This window comes from Siniperca chuatsi, linkage group LG19, assembly GCF_020085105.1.
Source record: "Siniperca chuatsi isolate FFG_IHB_CAS linkage group LG19, ASM2008510v1, whole genome shotgun sequence".
In the NCBI taxonomy this organism is placed as follows: domain Eukaryota; kingdom Metazoa; phylum Chordata; class Actinopteri; order Centrarchiformes; family Sinipercidae; genus Siniperca; species Siniperca chuatsi.
The window spans coordinates 10,165,663-10,191,741 of record NC_058060.1 but is presented as its reverse complement, the minus strand read 5'-3'; the positions used below and the strand labels follow the sequence as shown (position 1 = coordinate 10,191,741).

At 39.9% G+C, this 26,079-nt stretch overlaps 1 protein-coding gene across 3 annotated transcripts in view; it reads left to right on the top strand.

Annotated features, from left to right (window-relative positions):
* Positions 1-1,145: 1,145 nt before the first annotated feature.
* LOC122866701 (matrix metalloproteinase-16-like) overlaps positions 1,146-26,079 on the top strand; it is an 84,159-nt gene continuing 59,225 nt past the window's right edge. The window contains exons 1-4 of one of the 3 annotated variants that reach the window (XM_044176712.1): positions 1,146-1,241; positions 20,003-20,151; positions 21,495-21,509; positions 21,902-22,024. In XM_044176712.1, the coding sequence (XP_044032647.1) occupies positions 1,224-1,241; positions 20,003-20,151; positions 21,495-21,509; positions 21,902-22,024 (305 nt within the window). In that variant the 5' untranslated portion in view covers positions 1,146-1,223. Of the gene's footprint in view, positions 1,242-2,002; positions 2,531-20,002; positions 20,152-21,494; positions 21,510-21,901; positions 22,025-26,079 lie in introns of those variants that run through there. The other 2 variants (XM_044176709.1, XM_044176710.1) reach the window with 2 other exon arrangements.

Below are 26,079 nucleotides of genomic sequence, written 5' to 3'. Positions count from 1 at the left end.
ACATGCACTTGTTCCTCATCCCTTGGTGTTAGTCTAAGTGGAAAATCATTGATCTGGTTCATTAGATCTGACCCTTCTCTATTATCCAAGGAGATTAGAGAAAGGCTTTTTCATTAGGTACAGTTTTGTTTGTGTATTATGGGAGAGCCACATTTCAGTATATAGTTCTTTTACCAGGCAACAGCACTTACATAACATATTTTAATATCAGTATATGAAACATAAAATAAAACAGTATCCTTTATAAATGTAACGATGATTAGACCTTGATGAAAGGTTTGCCTGAAGGGCCTAAAAGCAGGACCTTGAAACCTTGAACACATCAGTTACTCTACAGTAACTGCAATGACAGATGATGGCATCACCATCACCTACTGGAAACAATGCTGAGACACAAAAGAGACTTCTGGGTACCAAGGAAAGACTCACTTCCCCTGAGGGTTGTGGTTATTTGAAATAAGCACTGAGCCTATCACTGCCCTCTAGTGGCCTTGAAGGATTTCTAAAAAGATTTCAGTATATAAAACCCACACACACAGACAGAAATACAATGATACAACATGCAGTTGTGTATTGATAGATAGAAAGTATAAAAAATAATCAATAGATGTACATCATATAATGAGAGGAGACAAAAAACCCACCAATATAAAGAAACAATGTAAACATAAAGCTTGAAGACCCTATATTCCCATATAATTGACAGTGTTTTTATGCAACCACTGAAACATTTATGTCAGGAAAAGAGTCATTTAGGCTATATTAGAGCAATGCTTCAATCACTTTTGTCCTGATATAGTTAATGGTTGTAACATTGCTATACAATACAAACTAAGCCTATGACTGACTGAATTCATAGCTATACCCAAAATAAGTCAGGTTCAGCACTTTCTTGAAACCTGTAGCCTAATGTTATAAAATGTGCTTTTATTTCAAAAGTTGCCTTTGTATTCTGGTACACTCAAAAAAGTGCACACTGTTGGGTTGGTCATGCCAGCTGATGGATTATTTTCCCGCTCTTCCATTGTCGAATTTTCTGAATCCAGAGGTTCACACAACACGGTGGGCGGGATTTTAGAGTAGGGTAATATGAATACTTTACCTATATTTTCAATAAATTGGGATAACAGCATGATCTTAAGTGCATTTCACTATAAAAATACAATCTGTGATCTTGGAGGGAGGGGGACACAACAGCGCTGAGCACACTGTCTTGCTCGCAGATGCTCATCTGTGTTCAGGTAAGCTGCCACTTGAAGTAAATTGACATAAAATAGCTACTTTGTTAGTTATGTGGCATGTAATGCAGTAGATAAGGGACAACCGGGTGTGCCATACACGTTAGCACAGGTTAAGAGCCCAGATGCTGGCTCATTACTTCGCCAACTTTAGCTAACTTAACTAGCTAGTTTAGCTAACATTAGCTAGCTAGCTAGCTGTCGTTGTTCCCATGGGTGCCGGAAAAACCCGTCCGTCATGGAAAGTGAAATGATTGCTGTCTGAAAGATCCGACCTATAAATAAAGGTCTTATAGTTATTTTATTATATAAAAGTATATAAAAAAATCTAAAAGTAGAAAGCAATGACAACAGGAAATAACCCAGTATATGGGTAATATTTAACCCAGCAATAGAGTTAATTTCACTCGGTTGGGTCAAATGAACAACTGGGTTAAAAGGTAAAACCCAGCACTTGGGTCACACCAACCCAGCGCGTGTTCTGTCCCATAGTTCCCCAGCGGTGCGGTTGAAGTGCAAACTGGGCCTGGGTTACAAAGGTAAAATCATACAAATGTTGTCATGTGAAAAACTCGGAACGTCACATTTGGATAGTTTGATAGATTGTATTTGTTTACACGAACAAGTAGGCTGCAATGTACTGACTTAAAAAAACAGCGAGCCTTAAGCTTATGGAAAACATTTCAAACAAAAACTGGCAGCTCTGTGGACTGTTTTAATAGGAGAATCTGGATCAGGAGTGGGATGGGGGCGCTCGTGCCAGTGCGCACATGCGCATTCGGTGGGAAACACAATTGAAAACGGGCAGCTATGCCGCGCGGTGCAGAAAACGAGCTGGACGCGTCCGCTTGGAACAACGGCCGGTGTAGCGGAGGACTCACCCGGGGACTGCAGGACCGGGAGGCTGCTGACAGGCGTTAACAGCGAGTCTTTCCCCGGGGATAACCTCCTCCTGAAACTGCGGCGAAAGTAGCGGCGTGAGCGGTCGACGAATCCGCTCCTTCTCCCCTTTCCCTCTCCTCTCCCCTGATTTCGGCACCGCAAGAGAAACACCGACACATCAGCAATGTTGCTACTAAACGTCTAGGATTTATCCCGGTTGTCCGTTTGTACCAACTGTAAATAAAACTGCTCAGAGACAATAAGCGACAACAGCCGGGTTCACTATGGTTTTATTGGCGGTCCGCAATAGGAGATGTCTTAATAGCTGCTGTATGGGGACGTTATTCTTGCAGTTGTTGCTGTGGATTTTATGTGCCGTGAACGGAGAGGAGCAGCCGTTCAGTGTAGAGGTAAGACCGGGACCGTTATTTATTGACATGACAACATTTCAATAAAGGAACAAGACATGTGCTTTCCCTCCTATTAGTCTGCATTATTATTTTTTTGGTCTTATTGCCAAAGAGTAACGTATTTGAGGCACATTGCTTAGTCTGTGTTGATGTTTCAATAACAACAGGGTCTTTGTGAGATGCCCAGCTGGGTTATAGTTCCATGCTATCCTTTTCTCCACTTTTGAATTTTCTTTGAAGGAAAATGTTGATGTTTTAGATGGAATATGTATCACAGCATAATAATCGTATTAATCTTATTTCTTTCTCTATCTGGGTTTGTTTTTGTCCTCAAACTGGGCTAACAGCTGAGAAGCAGTGTCACCAAGCAAAAAAGGAGCACCTTAATTTCACTATAATATAATTTAATATAAAATATCCCCAATAGACAGTGTAGGCCACAAGAGTAGTTTAATTTTAGTCAACTCTAATACTGTTATCTCCCATATAAACTCTACATGCCCATGTAATTCAATACTAAGCCAACAACGACAAAAATCTTCCCAAAGAAGTCAGTGGGGCAAATACTCAGAGAGGTCCATGGCCAGATCTTTGTGTTTTTAGGGATCCATGACATGAACATTTTAAGACAGGACATGAGAACCTCCACTTTAGAGCATTCAGATAGTATCACTTGTGCCATTGTAACAAAAGCAGCACATGCACTAAGGCTTAGTTCTGCAGAGAGAGATCTTTTGGGTTCACAGGCAACAATGTGGGCAGCTACTGACTGAGAAAAAAGGCTTCTTTTCAAAGGGAGCTTTTATTCTGATCTGATATCTTGACTTAATAGATTGTTAAAAGCCTTCAGGCTACAAGTGTTACGCCAATAAACTTTAACACTCAATCAGTCTTTAAAAAGAATCAGTGTTTATTCTTTGTGTCTTTCTTTCTTTTAAGATTCTGCAGAACTAACACAAGCTTTCCTCCCTTGGGTAAAGAGAGAAATTTGAGTTTTTATCAAGGGCACATCAGTCTATTTTACATCCTCTTTTATTTCCAGAGCAAATCACCTCCGTTTAGCTGAAGTTGAACACCACAACCCCCTTGCTGTCTCACACACTTGGCTGCACACCCACACACACACAAACGCAGAGACACCACACAGGGACATCCTGGCATGTCCTCTGACAGTCATTCAAGTCCTACATCCACATATCCACATGATTTGCAAGCTTGGCGTGCCACGCTGTTCCCCTTGGAAAGGCAGGGCGCAGATTTGGTCCAGATGCTACAGGTTATTCAGTTAAAATGTCCAAGCTCACATGACAGAAAGAGGAAAAAAAGTTAGAGATGTGAAAAGGTTTGTTCTTTGTACTCAGGTGATATATCTTTGACCATTTCCCTCTAAAATGACCAAAATAACTTGAAAAAACCCCATGCTTTTCATTAAGATCTAGCCTTGTTCTCTGTTACAAGACATAATCAACAATGTAAATATGAGCGACTATTGATTATGGCTGGTATCATTGTCATATTTTAGAATTTAGTTAGTTCCTAACATGGCTTCACATTCCCTTCTCCCACATCTTCTGCCTTCACTTGCATGCTATTATCCTCCCCCAGCCCTTCTTTTCCAAGCTTTTCTTTGTCATACTTGCATGTGAATGTACTGTAGTCAGGGCACTCTGATCTTTAGAAATCTTAGAATTTTTGTAAGTCCGTCTGTGGCAGCCAAGTGACGTGTAAACTGTAAGTCATTTGGCTTTTAAATGTGAGATGCTGTTGATTAAAAACAGAGGAAACATGAAAACCTTTCTGTAAAAATACATTTTCATAGGGGGAAAAAATGTACCAGTCAATACATTTCTGCATGTATAAGAGTAAAAGCATCATAAGAAAAGATGTTTCTGAATGTATGTTGGTGGCAGCCTCCTGCTATGCCTGTCATGTACAGATACGGCTGTGCTCACATTTGTCATCACATTATGCTGCCAAGAGAATGTACTTCTGAATAAATGTGGTTATAGTAGTTTCATATCTGTGATCACTGTCGTTTCAGCTTCCTGACATGATAGTATGTGTTGCAGGATTTCAAAGCTTCCACATGTCAGCATTCCTTTGTTAGTATAAAGTGGGCTTTTCACTGTAATGCGAGCCATTTATGGCCCCTAATTAAACCATCATTATTGTCTTGGGTGTCCGAGAGGTGAGAGAACTCTTGCTGGAGAGCATTTGACGAACATTCTGCCACAACTGTTGAGGTGCCCTTGACCAAATGTTAAAGGATTGAGAATCAAGTTGCCAAAAGTATCTGAGTGAGACTAAGTAAGAATTATAAAATTGGGTACAATAGAATGCAAAAATCCAACTTTATTTGACCCTAAGAGGTCGCTGAAGCAGGGTAAAGCTATGGCCTAAAATGTGTCTTTCAAGTGCTTTGTAAACAGTGTTGCCATGTCCTGCTTCAAAAGCTCAACCCAGCAGTATTATGCTGCAGTTAGACAGCATTATACAGCCAGTAGCAGGGCGACTGATGTCCCTCTGTATGTCTGTGAGGTTATAAACCGTTTCTGTTTTGGAAAGACTGTGGACTGTGTAGAACTGGTTTCACTGGAGCCACTTACTGGACTTGTTATGACTGTGTGTGTGTGTGCACCACAGGTTATAGAGGGTAATAATGAAGAGAGAGATGATTCTTGCCTCTAAATAACAGGTGTGGTTTGAGGTGGGAGGTCACCTAAACCTGCCCTGTAATTGCTGGTCAGACTGCGGTCTCTTAGAAAATTTACCCTTTGTGACTTCCTGGATTTGACTTCATGGTTGTTTTCTGTATTGCCAATTTTCTCCTTTCTTCTGACATTTTACAGAAAGTACAGCCTGTCGCTGGGTGATAAAACGGTAATTAATAGTAACTTGTAACACCTCACTTCAGTCTAACACTATAGATCTGCCAGTCTGTGCTTACTGCTGAAATATTTCTGAAAGCTCCTCAGCTTTTGTTTATCCGATTGTCTTCCCTGAAGAAGTCATTTTCTCTGCAAATTAGACAATGTCATTAACATTGGCACAGCCACAAGTTCATTTCATTTATCTCTTTGTGAGTTTTGTTTTCTGTTTCAATCCATATTGATTTTATATGAAAAGGTAACAATTTTGTGTGACAGCCAGTGAAGTCATTTTTTTAATGCTTTCTCTCCAAGGCCACATACTGTAGGTGGGCTGTGCAAGCAGTCGAGCTAACTTGAGTTATTTGTATCATTAGTTTTTATATAACACAGAGTAATTAAAAGAGAGATAATGGATTTCTAATCTCTTTTTCATGTCTGTGTTTGCCTGACAGGATGAAATTTCACTTAATATTGCATAAGAGTTTTCTGCACTCAGTGCCACAAACACACAGCCATCCTCCCATTTTGTCTGAAGTGGTGGCTTTGAACTCTTTCTGGTGCGTTAAGGCTTTCAGTGCTGGTTTTGCATTGGATTGATGCTACCCTAAAATGTATGGTGTGAGCTTTGAATGTAGGCACCATGTGACCGATATGTACATTTTGAAGAATTTCACATTGCAGTTAAACAGGAATATATTCATCTTAAATGCTTTTCTTTCCATCTCTGCCAAAAATTATCTGGTTACATAAAATCCTCATTGTATCATTCAGAGCTGTTTCTGTGCTCTGCAGTCTACCTTCTTTTCATTCTGTTGGGATTTGTGATATTTTGACTCATGGGATGGGATCACCACAGTAGCTTTCTCTAGGAACACAACAACAACAACAACGAGGAAGCGCCAAAGCCTCATGAGCATCGCATTGCCTTGGTTACGCTTTGCTCTGAGTCACATTAAGTGTTTGAATCATGCCACTATGCTCACCAGAGACAAAGGAAAGTCAGGGATAATCTGCTGTACAACAAAGAGAGCGCAAAGTTGCTCTGGTGTACTCCCATCTGTTAACACATCCTGTCTCAGAGGGATGAATGAATTAATAAAAGATGGTTTGGCTAGACTCTGCTGACTGTCAGTTGTAATTATTAACTCCACCAAGGATTTTATCTGTTCCCTCTGTCAGTCTGTCTGTCAGCGAGGTAACTCAAAAATCTATGATCAGATTTCCATTAATGTGATGGACAGCCCTTGTGTCAAAAAAGTATTGATTCGATTTTGGTCGTAATCGACATGTGGAGATGTGACTTTTAGCCATAACTATGAAACAGATACGGACAGAGACATATGATCACAAAATATGAAAGATGCCAAAATCTATGTAAAATTAAATATAGGAATATGTCTGCAATGTTGGTAATGTTGGTATTTCCCTCAAAATGATTGAATTGTTCAATTTGATTTCCAAAATTATGAAATTTGTTTTGGTATTAAATATGGCTAATCCAACATTAATGTACAGTATATCTTAGACTTGTGCTGATTGGTGATTGACTCCTATATCAACCATTGAAGGTATGATTGATGATTGGTTTTTCCTACGCCAGTATTAAGGCGGTTTTAACTAACTTACAATCAGAACTAAGATATTATAAAAATAATCTCTAGAATCTGCACCCTACTGTACATTTGAGATGTTTATGGTGTGGGCGTGTTTATTTGTGCTTCAGAATGTAACCGCTGTGAAACAATCAGAAAATAAAGTTTTATTTCTCTGATTCACAGGCTAATGATTATATCGATTGTATTGTGTTTAACAAAATTCTGTTGTACAAATTAATCCAAATTAATGATTTGAAATAGTTTGGGAAATAGGCCTATGAGTTTTTGCAGAGAGTTAGGTGCGAAGATCGATACCGCTCTCATATCTGTATGGTCCATTGACCTTTTAGCTTAGCTTAGCATAAAGACTGGAAACAGGGAAACAGCTAGCCTTGGTTGATCCAAAGCATAAAAATACATTTACCAGTATGTTATACAGTATGTTATCTCCTATATCATGATATATTTTATATCAACATAATAAACTATTCTTATTAATATCATGATGTTGATTTCAGCCATATCGCCCAGCCCAACTGCAAAATTATGAGTCACATACCACTGTAACTACTGTGGCTGTTCCGCACCATGTTAATGCCAAGCACAGTCCTGTCCAATACAAACTACTTAGTGCTGTAGTCACTATGTGGGGAATGGTAGAGCTTCATTCCTGTCACAATTCATGTTACCAGTTGGCATGCTCAGCCTCTGCGTGGCATCTGAATAATAGAAAGCAACTGGTGTGAGTGTGTGTGTGTGTGTGTGTGTGTGTGTGTGTGTGTGTGTGTGTGTGTGTGTGTGTGTCTGAGTGTGTGTCTGTCTTCCCAGTCATATTTACACGGGGCACTGGCTTCATTGCCCTCGCTGCCCTCAGCTCTGCCACTGGTAACCACAGTCTTGTAGATGACCAGACCAAAGAAAAGAACAGAGATTTATTTTGCTGGACTAAACTGAGAACTGAATACAATTCAGAACTGTGTTAAAACAATCTGAAAGATCTTATTTGCTATTTTTGGTGATAAGCGTTTACTGGCATGGTGTTTTTGCATGTCATTTCCCAGAAATTACTTGGCAGTCAGGCAGTGTACATGGCACTTTGCTGTGTTTTTACTTGAAATTTCTCTTAATGAAGTTTGAATGTATCTTTACTTTCCTGTGTCATGGTGGTTATCAGTACTTATATTAACTACTTAACTACTCTCACAATTCAAATTTAAGCAAATGTAAAAACTACTGTTACAATTGCCTTTGTGTTACATCAATCAGTGGTAGTCTTTGGGCTTTGTTATTCTTTTATTTTCTTAACAATTTCCATCCTTATCTTTAACAAAGTAGATGTTAAATTGTTGCTGTGGGTTCTATGCAGCCATATTGTCCTCCTACATACAGTACACTTTGTATGTATGAGCTTACCTTCTGTGAGTGCATGCAGGCGCATTCATGAGTGTATTTATACTTGTGTGCTTTGCCCTCATTTCTCACTGAGCAATCATATGGATTGCAAGTACACAAACGCTCTCACTCACACACACACACACACACACACAGCATTCTTGACGTCATTTGGCTTTGGTAAAAGAGCAGATTTCTGAGCCACTGGGGTGTCTGTGTCAGTCTGTTTACCCAATCTTAGAGAAATACACAACACCTGCACTGACCTAAATGATTCATAATCACACACACACACACCTGATTTTCCTTATCAGCCACTTGTTATTGTTATGTATTGTTCCAAATCTTCCTCCCATCATGTCAACACACAGTCTGTCTCTGAGATGTATGTTTGGTCACAGCTTACTGAGCTGTTTAATCTTTAATGTGACTGACAACTGCAACATTAGATAATGCCAATGGGGCATCACATGTAAAGCTGTCAATTAAGTTGTTGACAGAAACGCTCAGGGACACATACGTGTGTGTGCACGGGTGTTTCTGTGTGTGTGTGTGTGTGTGTGTGTGTGTGTATTTCTACACAGCACACCTTTGCGAGTCATAGCAACTGTTACAATCTGCTTTTGTGTGCAGTAATATAATCGTATAGCAGCACGTTTGAATAAGTGTTTACTGTTCATCCCAAAATGAACATGGGGGAAACCTGAATATCAATCAGCCATATGGAGGTTTGGTCTTTTAGGATTGAGATCTTTCTGCAGAGTGAGTTTATAAGACATCATCTGTCTGATGTCATAAACCAGACATGTCTGTCATTTTCCAACATCTTAAGTCATCAAAAACCTTTGGAAAACCCCAAAGATGATCCACTAGAAATGGCACTGTTCTGATCAGTATGTATGATCAGACTGTGACATTTTTGGGTGACATTTTGTCCTAATGGGGCCACTGAGATGGTGAACATGGTGTGCATGGAGTATTTCTTGAGTGTGTGTCTGCATGTGTGTGTGTAGGCGCTAGCAGCCAAATATGTAGCAATGCCCTGATCAACCTCTGCAATAATCACATTGCATTGGGGTCATGAGGTGCAGATGATGGTTTCGGTAACAATAAAAGTCATATTGAGTCTTATGTAAATTTCAGTTTTGCAGTATGATTTCAAGTACAGCAGTTAAACTATGTGTGTGGGTTTGTGGTTACTGGTGTGGGCAGGAAGGCTGTGGTTGCCTTGACGACCCTGGCACACTCGCCAGTGGTTCCGCATGTAACCGATGAATAATTCAGGGTGGTCAGAAGCGGCAGGCTTTCCCAGGAGGCCGGGATCATGTTCCCATGAGTCACCTGTGCCGAGAGCTCTGGTCACTCCTAGCTGCTCTGTCCCAACGCTGTTACTGGACAGATAGATCCACTTTTTTACCCCCTCCAGCTGCCATCACCCACATGTTTTGTCATACAATCAGAATCAGTGCCAAGTTGCATGTCATACTCACTGGATGCTGTAATATCATATCTCTGCTTTGCTGAATACAAATGTAGCAAGTGGCATTTTGATATGAAGAAATAGTAAAGTAAAAATGTTGGAAAAGTGACATTTGTAATACATGTGTTAGTTGTGACATGGTTCCCTTTCACTGTCTGTTTTATATTTATATTTTTTTCCTTAATAATCCCCATAAATATCAGGGCTGGAGTGATTCCAAAATGTTTCTTCTTCAACTGCTTTCTTAAATTGCTAATAATTGGTAGACCTGATATTTGTCGTATAAAAAAGGACTTTAAGGTCTTCTGCTGATTTTCTATTCTAGCAGGGAGCTAATTGTATTCACTCAGCATCCCTGGGTGTGAATCATTCACTGATTAGATGAGTAGAATGAAAACTAGGAGGGCTCTGAAGGAAGTACTGACAGGAACTCGCCCAGAGCAGAGGAACTTGTTGGCATTTTGCAGCCTACAGCCAGTTTTAAGGCAGCATCTCTGTCCTGCCAACACTACCCATCACATTAAAAAAGACACCTGTGTCACTTTTTTTTTTTTATTGCACCGAGTGGCATATGGCTCATAATTTGACTGCCATATCTGCTAAATTAATGGAGTTTAAGTTACCATTCTCAGTTTTGACAGATCTTCTGAATTATGAAAGATCCAAAATAGAATGCACTTATTGGTTGTCTGATTATACCATATAAGTAAAAAGGTGTGCTTTATTGTGAAGATAATTATACTATAATTACAAAACTAATAGTAATAGGTTACCTTTGTGTTTAACATTTCAGACACAAAAGAGGCTGAAACAGCTAAACTATAAGCCAGATGCATGATGGCATTACTAATGTTGCCAATGCCTACAGTATGTGCATATACAGTACGTCTATATAAACTCTTATAAACATGCAGGAACAGTATGTGTACTTAAGGTGAGAATACTGTCAAATATACGAGGTACAGTATATTCCTTCTATCCCATTCTGCCTATAACCCTTCTCAGAGTAGCTCAGAGTAAACACACTCTACACTCTGAGCAGTTCACTGACAAACCTGCTCTGATCATAAGCATAATTCTGAGATTTTATAGAACAGTCTGAGCCTAATTACCTCAAATATTGCAGTGTGTTTCACAGGACCCGGGGTGAGTGACAGAAAAAGTTGCGAAACCTTGGGAAATAACGTGTGATTCCAGGTACTGTCACGGAAATTGATGCATAAATGTAAGATTTCACTGAATCAAAGCACATGCAGGGGTGTCAGTTCCCAAAGTTTTTATGACACCCAATTTATGGTAGCATTTTCCAAAAAAGGACTTAAAGTTTATGGCCTTGATACTAACATATCAAAGCCGTGGTCATTTTTAAAATGTAAATCACCTGATCTCTCCCTTGACGTTACTTTTTCATACGGTATATGGCTGCTCATAATATTTTCAGCCATTTCCAAAGTCACATTAATGTCAAAAGTACACCCTCACCCTCTGACTAAAGCTACACTGCCATGTCCACAACTCGCCATAAACAATTAATGCACATGTGATCTGCAGCACGAGCCACATGCTGTCCCTGTAACCTGAGGGGACCGAGCTCCTATCAGCTGATCAGTCACAAACATCAACATCAACGGCCACCGCACACTGTCAGCGCGTTGCCATGCCGACCGGGCTTCCTGAGGCACGTCTCATCAATTATAGAGTGATTCCATCGCCTTACAGGTTGGCCTTTTGATGGCACCCATCGGCTAATTGGCCAGCCTTCTGCTCGTCAGGTAGCAGGCCAAGCCAGCTGGTGGAAAGGTGGTCCGGGGACATGGATGTTACAGGTTCTCCTCAGCTCACTGCTTGTGTGAGGCATCTTGATGAGGACAAGGCCACTGAGTCACTCCAGTACTCCGCCCTCTCTTTCACTGGGTAAATTGTATGTTAGTTTCCTGATGTGCGGCGCCTGTGTGTAGGCTGAGTTTACCTGATGACTGATGGCTAAGTCTGATTCTGGTTTTAGTCTCTCTGTTACAGACTATTCTGAACCTGAAAGGTCTTATGTAGTTGGATAAGAGCCTCGGAGAACCTGGATATTGTGTATTCCATAGATATGGTTGTAGTAATGCTCTGAAGTGTCCCTTTAGGGTAGCTGTACGGGCCAAGATTTTAAACCAGAAGCTGTTTTTTCTTTTTTTTTCATGGTGTAACAAAGGTGAAAATGAAATGCACTCTGTGGGAAGAAGTGTGTAGAGAAGTGAGGTGAGGCCCGGCTCTTCTTGCATCAGAGAGAAATCTACTTCAAAGTGGAGTGAATTCAAGTGTGGAGAACCCAAAAATAGGCACTGATGCATTTCTGACATTTTAGCCTTCATGAGGGCATGCTGGTGGACTCCTTATCTTTCCACTTCAAGAGTGCCTTGATTTCTGGAGAAGTTTAACCTCATTATAGCACTCCTCTTTTTTCAGAAGACTCAGTTTTTCAACAACGTAATTATTAGATTACATTACAATTTGCTGACATATTCACCCTTGGCTAGTTTGATTCAGTTGCATCATGATGTGGGTTAGAGTTGGTGAGAATGCATCAATGGATCAAACAAACATGCCAAACTTATTACTGGTTCGTTAACTTCAAACATTTTTATCTGATATCAAGACAGCTACATGTATTTTCCCCTCATCATGTTACAGTATACATATACTATATCTATAGCCTTTGTTTCTAGCGGCCATTTTTGTTCTCTATAACAAATTAAGTCCAATTGTATTCTTAAAGGAATCGTTTTGGGAAATACACTTATCACTTCTTGCTGAGAGTTAGATGAGAAGATTGATACCACTCACGTCTTGTCAGTTAAATATTAAGCTATAGTCCAGAGATGGTTTGCTTAGCTTAGTGTAGTGATTGGAAACTAACAACTAGCATGCACACAACCTGCCTTAAAACCCTAACTTTTTACACTGGTTTATGTACAGATTAAACAAACAAGTAATGATGTGTTTGTTTAATCGTTTCTTTTTAACCTTTGGTTATAGCCAGGCTAGCTGTCTCTCCCTGTTTCCAGTCTTTATGCTAAGCTAAGATGACCGGCTGCTGGCTTTATCTTCATATTTGAGGGACAGACTTGAGAGTGGTGTCAATCTTCTTGTCTAATGTTTGGCAAGAAAGTGAAGACGCATATTTCCTAAAATGTAGAACTATTCCTTTAATGCTCATATCCTATTAATTATTTCTTAGCTTAGCTTTCTTAGCTTAGATGCCAAAAAAGAGATCCCATTAGTTGAGGGTTTCCAATCAGCTAATGTGTAATTACAATTTTTTATTTGGTTTAAGACATTGTGTCAACTCTAAATGGGCAAGAATCAAAATGCACCAATGTAACATCTTCTGCTTTGATCCAGAGAACTGAGCTACAGATGTGAACATGCTCTTAATATCTCCTCATAAACAATTCATGAAGCTGGTATGATCTGATGCTCTGGTCAAAATAATGATTGTGCCCTGATAAGGTTTTTAGTTTCTATTTGCAGCACTGTTACTGTGAGCTCTGGTAGCCCAGTGAACACTTGTAATGCAGCACTAGATGAGGTATGGTTACCATTCTATGTCATTATTACAGCAACAAGGAGTCCAAATTGCAGCTCTATTGAACAGCACCTTCTATGCTTACAAGCTGCCTCATTATCCATTTGCGGAGAGAGGACGGGGAGGAATTTCTGCCTTATTGAATAAGGAGGCTGTCGAGCCGGAGCCTCCTGCTCTCAGGAATCCTTACATTGGCAGAACACCGGGAACCATAGATCACGTAGAGAAAGAGTGAATCAATAAGAAAGAGAAAAGAGCAGCAGAGAGGCAGGATAAAGAAAAAAAACAGAACGAGATAAGGACAGATAGGAGAGTGAAAGGTAGAAAAAAGCCAAGAGGTACTGATTCAGCAAAACACATTTTTAAGATCTACTCTTCTCTCTCTAGGATTATAAGAAGGTCGGCCACTATACTGGAAGTAGCCAAACACTGGGAGACACGCCTTAGGAGTCAGCTGTGTGCTGTATTGTAGGCAGGAGTAAATATCTGCTGTATTGTTGTTTTAGCTATTCCTTTGTTTTCTACAAGACATTTTTTGAGGGCATCAGCGATTGTCTATTAGCATGTCTTCCACTACTTTTGAAAACTTGTCCGACATCACTGACCCTTTCCTCTCTTACAACTCTTATAATTCAGTAGTAGCAAAGTTATAGCTTTGGACTTCGTCTTGAAATGATCTCAGCTGTGTATATAAGTGCAGTAACAACTTAAATAAACCCAACTTATCCAAAGTTACTGTTTTGCAAAAAAGTTAGGGGCTTTGTCAAGTCTGAGAAAACAACCCTGATGGTGTCATAGTGATGTCATTAGGGTCATCTCAGCTTGGGCTTGGAGAATACAAATTTATAACAGAAAGCCTGCGTTGCAAACTGGAGGTGTAGACTCTGAAAGATGTCAACAGGAGAGGAATAACTATTATGCTATTTGTATAAATGTAGGATATAGCATTTTTGGAGCTTGACCCACACTAGGTACTAAAAGTCAGGTCAAAAAGTCCCCCAACTTTATTGAAGTGCAATACTACATTACAAACTACAAACATTGGAATAGTCCTTTTAAGCATATAATCACGTACAATCAAGAAGCCCCAATATGTATGGCATTTATCTGTAATTATATACACATCTCTGCGTGAACAAAAGTCAAATTCATTATGAATCGCCACGTTTTCTATAATCTGCAAAATGTTGCTAAAGAAGAGACACAGTGACCAGAATGACTCGGTTGCCTGTGCTTGCTGTCAGTGTACAAAGTTTCATTTAAATTACTGGCTGCCCTTTTCTGCTATATTCATTTATTGTGCTGTCTTGCTGTTTCCCTGCAGTGTTGTATATAAAGCACCAGTGTGACAGCTACACCTTCCATGTCCTGCCTATGTTTCTCCATCTCATTCTCTTATGGGTCACTGAACAAACCCCCTCACCTCACCGCATGCAGACACATACACCATCCAATATCCTGTCAATGTCTGAGTGACAGACATATCTAACAAGAGTCTCAGCTTTCTCTTTCTCTGCCACCTCTTTTCTAATACATCCCTGCATCTGATAATGGCTGCATTGTCTGGAAGCCCAAACCCATCACACCGTCTGACTTTGTACTTCCTGCCAAACCCACTGTCTTGTGGTCTTTGCAGTTTCTCATTTACATGATAGTTGTGAAAGTACTGCAAATACATTTCATATACACTTTTCTTATGTTCTGAGCAGGATTTCAAAACACCTAAAAAGTTGTATCTGTACATGCATTCATGCATACGCAATAATGTTAAAATGATGAATGCAAATTAATTTTAAATTAATAGACAGTTTCTATATGTTTCCACCCACACAGTCTCCTTCATCTTAGGAAAAAATGGTCCAACTTTTTCAAAACCCATCTGAAGTACTGAAGCTCTTGCTGAATTAAAATGTTTCTCTGCAGGCACAATCAGGCTGTACAGTATTCTAAGGCTGCAGGGGAAAAACAACCTCATAGCATTTAAATTTTAGTTTGGCTAAATATGCAGTGCCACGTCTAAACTGCATACTTTTTCATCAATATCTTCTTTTCTCTCCCCCCCCTCACCCCAAAAGCAGCATGGTATTCACCGGGGCAGTGGTTACAGGACAGAGCCAAACGTGGTTACAATAAAAAAAAAAACCTCCAATGTCAGAGAGGAGATGTGAGGGAGGGACAGAGATGATTACAGGACGAGAAAAGGGAAAGTAGACATTAGGAGGACAAGGAACGGCAGTAGAGAGTGACATGAATGAGAGAGGATGTGGGAACAAGACAGAGCGAGAGAGAACGAGCTCTTACAGTGTGTGCAATACTTGTGATTCCTGCTGGTTAATGGGATTTTAATGAATATGATGGGGGCTATGATGTTAAGCATGTCTGTAATTGAGTGTGACTATATAATGTAAAGGTTACTTGAGGAATAATCAAATTTACAATCATAAAACTTCATATTTTGGAATGTTAAATGTAAGTTTTGAGTTTCAACTCTGATTGGTCTGGGTCTAACGGAGGGTCAATAAATCATTTGTGCTTTTCAAACCTAAATCGTGAATTTTACCTCATGCACTGTGGCTGGCCCAAACCAGATTACTACACCATGCAGATTAAAACTGAACATATGAGTGTGTTTTGGAGAGACATTTGTTGATTTGCTTGTTTGTGTTTGTATATGTGTGTGCAGCATGTGTGGCTGTAGTATTGCCCTCACCGAGCAGTCTGACCCACTGTGTTCTGTCTGTTTTGTCATGGCTGAGACCTCTGTCAGTGTCATCGGGCAGTGCTTCCCGAATGTGTATCTGTGTCTTTGTCTAAGCTTGTGCGTATGTGTGTGCATGTGTGTGTCAGACTACGGAGTGGTAGTTTCAGTATCTGAGCAGCCGAATGGAAATCTCACCCATGCTCCTCTCTCCCCAGAGGTCTATCCAGAGTATAAAAACCTGACACTGTACATCATAATGTTATCACCCACTCACTGAGTGCGAGGGGAGGAGGGGGAAGAGAGTGGAGATAGAAAAAGAGAGGCAGTGAGAAATCCATCAAATAGACCAGAGCACCCAGCAGAGAAAGATGGACAATTAAAAAAGATGAAGGAGTAGAAAAGGTGGAAGAAGGAATGACATATGAGGAGGAAGCCTGAGTGTGCAGGAAGGTGCGAAGAAATGTGAGTCATGTCACGTGCATAACATTTTGACATTGACGAGAGTTGGGCATGATAAGTAATTTCTGCAGTGTGTGAATCTGTGCGTGTGCCTACCCATAGTGCTCAGGGGGCGGGAAGTAGGTGGGCAGAGCATCAGGGATTTGTCAGTGTGCCAATCACAGCACGGATAAACTACAAAGAGGAAGTCTGGCTTAGATTCTGTAGGTTCCTCTCTGTTTATCCCTTTTCATGAAAACCTGAAAGACTTTTGTTTTATGTGTTTGTGCATTTTGGGTTCTTCCTATTATATCTGTTGTGACATAAGATTCAATATGGTGTCAAAATTTGGTTATTCTTGTGTCGAGATATAAGTATCAGTTCGTAATTCACTACTAATTTCTTAAGAAATTACCTAGAAAAAGCGATGTACAGGAACGAAGTAAGGGGAATGTAGAGACAAAGTTCTGAGTCATGAATTTAGTTTTGTTGAGTTTCCTTGAAAGAGTTTCTCCAATTAAACCCAAGTAAATACTGTATTTCATTTACTACTTGAAACTTCTGTATATCTTTTGAATTGTATGCTGGCCTATAGACAGATTTTACATTTTTGCATGTTCAGCTGACCTGCTGTGGGTGCACTGACTAAAAGACTCGAGGTTACACTAGCACTTAATTGGAATTAATTAATTGAAAGTTGAACACTACCTCTATTTTCTTCATAATTACCATTATGTACCATTAGTATCATTATGTAGTCCTTTCTAGGAACCTTTTTTAATGTTTTTCAAATACATATCACTTTAAAATGAAGTGTTACCAAAATATCTTAAATTTCGTCTTTTCCAGATCTTTAAGGAGGTGTTACAGTTAAGTCATTGAATTTTCTGAGATTATTCAAGTGTTCTATCACAATTAAATGAATAGTGAGTCATTTGCCTTTCGCCATCAAAATATTAAATAAAAACAACAAGTGTGGTTTTATGGGGGTTATTACCCAGCCAAGAAATAGTCTGGCACATAACCCCCCATAAAATCGCAACTTGTGGTTTTTATAGTTGAGTTTTTGTCCAGATTAAACAAACGAGACATAATGTGAATTTATGAGCTTTAGAAGTGCTATTAGGCAGATTTTTCACAGCCAGGTTTTCCCCCCTGATTCCAGTCTTTATGCTAAGCTAAGCCAACCGCCTTCTGGCTCTAACTACATATTCAGTCAACAGATATGAGAGTGGTGTCAAACTTCTCATCTAACTCTTCGCAAGAAGGCGACTAAGCTTTTTTTCCCAAAATGCCGAAGTATTCCTTTACCAATTACCAATAGTAATCCACACATTATATTGTTACATTGACATTAAGGTATTTGTTTTTAAACATTGCAATATTGGAGTTTGGAGTCAACATCTTTTAGTGCTAATTCCCATCTGGTTATTTTTTCAATAAAAGGTTTCTCAGTTGAAATTCCAAAAAAAAAAAAAAAAATGCAGTGTATCACGCACATTGCTTACCTCTATGCATGTGCTGAGCTTTTAAAATTCACAGTTACATTTTCAACTAGGTTTTGCTTTGTGCAATCAGTATTAAACCATTTGCCACTGCACACACTGCACAGTGATCAGGCGCCTAGTATATGTAGACACTGCCGGAAATTACACGTTACTCATTAACTTTCCCCATTTGCATGTTAACTGAGTACCATCACAATAACGGGGCCTTTTTGTCCCTGTTGGTAGCACTTTTTAAATATCTACAAACAGCCTGTCCAATGAGTTTCTAAAGAGCTCATGTTTCTGCTTGGAGCCTGACACGAGGCTCGCTCACTGTAACAGAAGCTGAAGACTCACATTTGTTCCATTGTTGAATAATGGTTTGCCTTTTATTGGATTCTCCTCGCTCGCTCTCACACCATGCTTGCCTCTCTGTTTAGTGAATTTCATTCTCAGTGTGTATGCTATCCTGAGCAGCAGGCCTCCATAATGACTGAAGCAGCTTGACAACATTGTGTACGAGAATAGCGCTTAGGTTTCACAGCACAGCGCTGCTGAATGAAGAATGAAAAGGTTTGAGGCATATATGCAGCCTTACAGTTCTGAGTTCATTGGGTGTTTGAGATTCTAGGCCCGTGTTTTTTTGTTATTTCTCCACACTTCAGACAGTGCAATTTTATTTTTTATTGGTTTAATTTTCTTTTTATTGGTTGGTCGGCTTTGTGTTGCTAAATGCAGCATTTGGAGAATTTGTTTACCATATTCATGATGAAGACCGAGAGAAAACAGAGAGACTGGGACTATCCAAATCCCTAAAGCCTCTTCAGTGGGAAAGCCCAGCCGATCCCTCCTCTTCTCCCTGGTCCAAAGATCTGAGCTGTGATTCCCTCTGGCAGGATTTTATAGGGTCACTGAAAGCTCTATTACACCAAAGCCTTTCCCTGACAAGCCAAATGACATGATAACAGGTGACATTCTGCACTATAAGCTCGTATAGAGATTTCTCTCTTTCTACTTATGCCCTTTCCCTTACCAAAATGGCTTGGAAAAAGTGCCTTTAGATCTGTTATTGCTGATCTTTTTCTTACTTTTGTATCTCTAGCTTTCATATAAAGTTGACATGTAAATGGTGTTCTAGGTAATTTATTCTTAATTTATTCAGGGAAATTCAGCAGAGCATATCGTCTTTTTTAAGTGCTTCTCGTGCACAAATGCAATACTATAAATTCACAGCTGGCAGCATGGGAAGTCACACTTGGTACTATTAGCCCTGAGCTGCTCTACTGGGCCAGGTGTGAGTAAAGTACCTTACTCTAGGGCACTTCAGTGGCAGGTACTAAAAGAATAGCTCAGCATTTTGGGAAATATACTTATTTGCTTTCTTGCTGGGAGTTAGATAAGAAGATTGATACCACTTTCACATCTGTATGCTAAATATAAAGTCTAGCTTCATATTTAGCATAGAAGAACCAGCTAGGAAACAGTTAGCTAGCCTGGCTCTGTCCAAAGGTAAAAAATATGTCTATGAGCACCTCTAAAGGTTACTAATAAACTTTTTTGTCATTCATACAAAAACCAAAGTGTAAAAATGTTTACAGGGGGTTATGTGCCGAGCTATTTTTTGGCCGTGCACAGAGTCTTATCATCACCTGTAGGTTGCCAGGCAACCAGCAGAGACAGTTAATTAGTGAGCTTTAGAGGTGGATTTTGTTTCCTTTGGAAAGACCTGGGCTAGCTCCTTCCCCCCCCGCTTCCAGAAAGCGAATCAGCATAATTCCCAATATGTCTAACAATTCCTCTAACCATCAGTCTACAAATAACCCCTCATGTTTTTAAAACTTTTTTCAAAGACATTAACCTCTCAACTAGAAACCCTTTACTGTAACTCACCTAGGCTCACCTTTCCCTCTCTCTCTCTCTGCATATTTTTGTCCACAGGCATGGCTCCAGAGGTATGGTTACCTCCCTTCTGCAGACCCCAGAATGTCAGTGCTACGTTCTGCTCGAGTCATGCAGTCCGCTATCGCTGCTATGCAGCGCCGCTATGGCCTCAATGTCACAGGGACTCTGGACGGCAACACCATAGAGTGAGTCACACTCCTTTTAAAAATACCTGTTAAAGATGCCACAATATTGGACTTTGAGTTCTGAGCTTTTTTCATGATATGTTTCTTCAAAAAATAAGGTAACATGAGTGGGAGTTAGAAAGATGTAACAGAAGGGAAGACCAGTTATTCAGTCAGTCCAAGCAATGTTTAATTTAGTAGTGGAAATGTTAATTTCTTGTATTAGCTTGCATGCCAATAATTAGTATAGATAAATACTTATTGTGGCTAATAAAATGCTACTATTTCACAAGTGTGATTAATTATTGAAATACCGAAACCAGCCAAAAGACAGACATGCTCCTCACATTTTTTTTTTTTGTCATGATCTGATAAATACTACAAGCCGAAATTTTTATTCGCTCGGGCATAGATAGATATTTTACAAGAGGAGTGAACAACAGCCAGGATTTAAAATATGCAACAAAGTAACAAGGAGTGGTAAAAAGAAAAATGTTGTTAGTCATTTATTGTTTTGGATTGTTTAGACTGGCAAAGTGGTCTAGACATCTTCAAAATGGGAGACAAATGGTACATGAGTCTCTCCTTCATCCCCTGTTTTGCATTCTGAAGGCAAGCAGAGTCATTTTGCTAGACAAAAAGTTATCCTGACGGGGCTTAAGTGGGGTGTTTTAATTTGATCAAAGGGGCCTTTTACAGAGAGTACACCTCTGTTGTCAGATCAAAGGCTGCAAAATGTCAAAGTATTAATAGTTAGTGGAAGAAAAGGAAGCGCAAGGACAGCGTTCTGTTGCTCCTCTTACAATCAGTCAAACCTGAACGCAGCAGCCACGAGCAGACAAGGATGACATGTACTTTTTTGTAACTGTACAATGACAAGAAGAGCCTTCCTGATGTTGCCGGTTGTGCATACACATGGATATACCTTTTAAGAGGTATATTCAAATTATACTTTGCATTAAGAATCAAAGTGATATTAGTTATGTGAGGATATTAGAAATAAAACACAATAGGTCATATGTGTAGTTACAGCTATACTGTATGTTTGTGTTTTTAAACCCAGTGTAGCTCAGATTTTACCCAGTTTTAACCCCGGGGCCTTAACCAGACATCCTTTTACCCGCAAATCTTTAAAAACGGTGTTCACTGACATTTATCCCCACCAACACTTAAATACCATCCGTGCTACAAATAGCAATGAACTCAAATTGGCCACTGAACTGTAACATGGCAATGCGGTGGCCAGTGGTGTGAGTGCAGACTAACAGCTGTCCAACCACTGGGCTGAAATAGAGTGAGATGTGATAAGCTGACAGTATGCTTGTGTTTTTTCTCTCCTCTTCTGCTTCTCTTTGCTGATGTAGCGATAACACAATAAGGTGAGGTGTCTTTTGTGTGTAATACGTGAATGAATATGCACCTGTTGTGCAGTATGGGAATATGAGAGATTGCATATGCTGTGTGTTAGATAGAGTTAGAAAGAACTGTAAGTGTAGCACATTCATGCATTATCATGTATGTGTTTTGTATGTATCTCATCCATCTCCTGCCAACACTTTGTCCTGTTAGAATTGCTTATACATACAAATGCACAGAGGGTCATCAACAAATGTTTATAAATGAAAAGAGCTACGCTGAATCAGAATTGGTTTCTAGTCATCGTGTCGTCATTGTACATCACGTTATGAAAAATATGCTCCTGATGATACCTACAGTGTAGCAGAATGATCAGTGTACCTTCAGTGTTGATTCTCTCTCGTCTTTCCTGTAGGTGGATGAAGAGGCCTAGGTGTGGGGTTCCTGACCAGGTAGGAGGTGCATCCAAATTCAGTGTCAGGAAACGGCGGTACGCACTTACAGGACAGAAGTGGCAACACAAACATATCACATACAGGTGGGTGCTTTTAAATCCATCAACTCCTGTGCAGTATACCCTTTTCAGTTTAAAATTCCCTATTTATTGATATTGATTTTTATTCATACCTCTAGTACTGCTGTGCAATATCCTCCGTCTCATTATAAATAAGCTACACTTAACTTGGCAGTTCATGCACTATTACTTTATACCATATTATTATCATCAACCGGTAAACCCACTTTGTACTTCAAACTTGTTTTATTTTATACTTATACCCACTTGATACTTAATTTATTTTCTGACCTGTATTATAGTGTATAATATATTGTTTTTTTGCTTAGTACTTCTCACTGACGTGATAGTGAGCTGCTGTAGCAAAAGAGTTTCCCCTCGGGGATCAATAAAGTATTTCTGATTCTGATTCTGAAGATAATGTTGGTCAAGTTTATCAACTCAATACAGAGGCGGTGTCATTACAGCATTTTATAATAATCCAACTCCCCTCCAATCCCCATAACCGCCCCGACATGCACAGAGCCATACACACTGACTCTCCCCATCAAGAGGGCTTTTGTCAACTTGTGAAGACATCCGGTCAAGAAGATTAACCCAGTATGTGCCTACAGCCACAAAGAAATAACTGATATCTGCACACATGCACACACTCAGAGGCATGTGCACACAAACAGGGCTTCGGGACTTAACCAGTGTCACTGACCTTTTCATTAAGACACACATTCCTTTCAGAGGGACAGAAAAAAAACAGCCTGCTGTCATTTTTTCATGCAGTTCTTGTTCGTTTCTTATCCTCCATATCTGCCTGTTTAAAACCCAGTTTCTTCCTCTTTCCTTGATGTGGCGGCCTATTAGAAACTGTAAAATTTTGGTAGAACGTTTGACTGTATAGGTCCCTGTCTGTAGACTTGTAGCAAAGGAGCAACTAGTGAACACAGTCGAGAATATTTTGACTTATATAATGGACAGAAAGCGCAAAACCAAAAGGATAAACCAAAGTTCAGTATTGCTTTAAGCTAAACTACAACCATAATACACAGCAGGGACCATGTTCTTCAAACTTCGGACTGTAAGAACCAGCTTTATCCCCAACAGAACATGTAGCACAAATGGGAAGAGTGTACATGTAAGAGCCATACATGCATGATCCCATCACCAATTTCATAATTCACAAGCACATTCAGCTACATGAGTAATAATGTATAGGACAACATGCTGCGGTTATATAATATTTCTCTGTTGATTTAGTGAGGTCAGTAGATTCTGTAATATCTTACTATACACTAATATACTGTCGTATAATCTAATATACCCCGGCTCCATGTTTCATGGGATAATCCTTAAGAACTGGGCTTGTTTTTTGTTTTTGCTCTCCCTGAGGATAAATGTATAAGCACTGTTACATGCTGAATATAATCTAGTGGATCAGTAACCTACAGCTGGAGTAGGGCTGTATATCACTGATGGCAGAACTGTCCAGATTCATGCCTGTGTATTTTTCTTTTTAAAAATCGACACTGGATTTGGAGTTAGTTTCATGAGTGCTTGGTTCATCTGTGGCGGCACAGATTTGAAAAGAAGAAAATGAGCAGGCTTGATGAGGAGAGGAGTAGATAGGTGGAATTGAGGAGGGAGGGTGTTGGAGGAGAAGCAGCTGCAGAGAGAAAGGAATGAGCTGAGAGGGGAGGAGAGGAGGAAACCCCAGTGGAAAGCAGAGGGTGCTCTCTGACAGATTAGGTTTATGTAATAGGATGGGAGCATTTTGAGAGTGTGTGTGCATATGTGTGTGTGTGTGTGTGTGTGTGTGTTGTACATGGATGTGTGCCTAGCCTCCAGTCAGTAGTCAGATGTGCCTGCAGCTGCTCCTTTTAAGTCAAATTGGTGCAATGGAGGTAGTTAGAGAATGTAGCACATTATATATCATCTTAAGACATCTCCTCAAAGGTTCTATGTGTCGCATATCTATATCGATAAATCACTACCATTTTCAGATATAAGTATGAAAATATTGTCAAAAATACAAGATTTAGACTGTGTTATAGTACAAATGCATAATGCAGCACACAACAGGTGCCCTTTAATTTCACAGTTAATACACAATTATATGCTAGTCCCACTATTCTACGTATAATGTGAACTTTTTATCTTGTCAGAATGTATATCGACCATCAAAGTATAAAAGGCTGTTGTCATTTATCCTCTTGGGTTCTTTTAAACAAATGCATGCATATTAAATCAAGGATCAGCAGTATCTTTACTGCTTATAGGAAACTGTTATAACCCTGCAGATGTCTGGGGGGAAAGGAAGCAACATACAGCCGATGTAGTCAGGCAAGCACAGCCATTTATTGTTCAGTGCACCGCCAGCAACATAAATTACAGAAACACAGTTTGCTTCAATAGTTAAATAACAATAAACACAGAAAGAGGCCAGTGAGGCAAGGCCTGAAGGGGGGAAGGGCTGCGGGTGGCGCCAAACCATAAAACAAACAAAAGAAGACACGCTTCCTAACCCTTACGGCAGAACCACACTGACTCACTACAGCTAGAATAGCTGAAAGCAACGAAACAAAATCCTTCCTGGCTGCGCTAATCTTACCTGTCAAAACCAAATACACTTAACGGCAGAACCACCCAATAAACCTAGTGTTACTAGACAAGTCGATTATCTACATGAGGTGGGATAATGGGTATAAAGAAAAACAACAAAACAGTCTGAACCTATTGCCCAGATCCCAAAGCCACAAAACTAGTGTCTCATACGAGTTAACATTATTCTAGTCACACAAAGAAACACAAGTTAACATCATAGCTATTATCATCCAAGTTAACGTTGAACAGAGAGACACAGAGGCGGACTGCTCTGGTTAAATCACAGCTGCCCTGGCATTTTCACAAAGCGGCTTGAGTGACGGATCAGGGCGGCTTGGGATTGGCAGCTGGAACCGATGACGAAATGTGGCAGGACCAGCCAAGAACGGGTAAGAGTTGTCGGATGACGTGTTGATCAGCTCTGATTGACAGTGGAACATACTGCACCACAGTAAAACATTACAGCATGAGGATATAACAAACTGCCCCCCAGAGACCGTAACAGAAACTTTTGTCTAAATTAACATAAAATGCAGATTTAAAAAAAAATGATAACTCAGGTTTCTTACAACATTGTTCTTATTGTTTTAGATTTGGCCATCGGTTATCCTAACGCAAGTTAAGTTGCTGAGATCTGTGAATGGCGATCGCTACAACAAAGTATAACGGAGCAAGACACGTGAGCGGTCAGACAATCAGACAGCCAACAGTTTAGCTAGATTATCTAAACCACTTTATTTGGAAGTAAAACTAAAATGAACCCAAAGTGTTGCGAATGCAAGAATGCCTGGATACGGTGCCGCTGCTCAGCCTTGCTTCCAATTTTGCCCAATGGCCACTTGCGGCGAACAATTGCAACCAAAAATTCCTCTGCGGCCCAAAAAGCATTTTCCTCATACACCACTATTATAAAAGCGAGATCTGTAAAACTGACAGGACACATCAAACTGCAAACAAGGTCAAATATGACTCTTTCTGTTATGAATCTTTGATCCATGGAGGATTTATATTTGTAAAATTTTCCTTGAGCTGAGAAAAGAGATTTTAAAAATCCGTGATGTCATCTTAATGTAACGTCAATGGGCTGAGCAGGGACTCGCGGGTGGGGTCAGCGGGAGAAACGCTACTACTGGAAGCTAGAAACTTTTTTGGCATATGCGTTAGGCAAGCAACTCTTATTGGACTGAATAGGCACCATCTTATGGTTCGGTATCCAAGTCGTATCATACATCCATGACACACATGTAGTCAAATTTGAACCAGGAAGTCAATCTGTAAACTCTGATGGACAGTTTGGATAATAATTTTACAATCCAACATTGTTTTCTCTTTTCAATAAATTTTGCTAACTTGTGGCTAAATAGAGGCTCTAAATACTACAATACCCATGAGCCTTGGTTGCAGTTGGTATGGAGTGGGAGAGGCCAGTCAGAGGCGTGAATCAGAGCAGTAGCAAATTCAAAATGCTTCGCCGACACAATTGA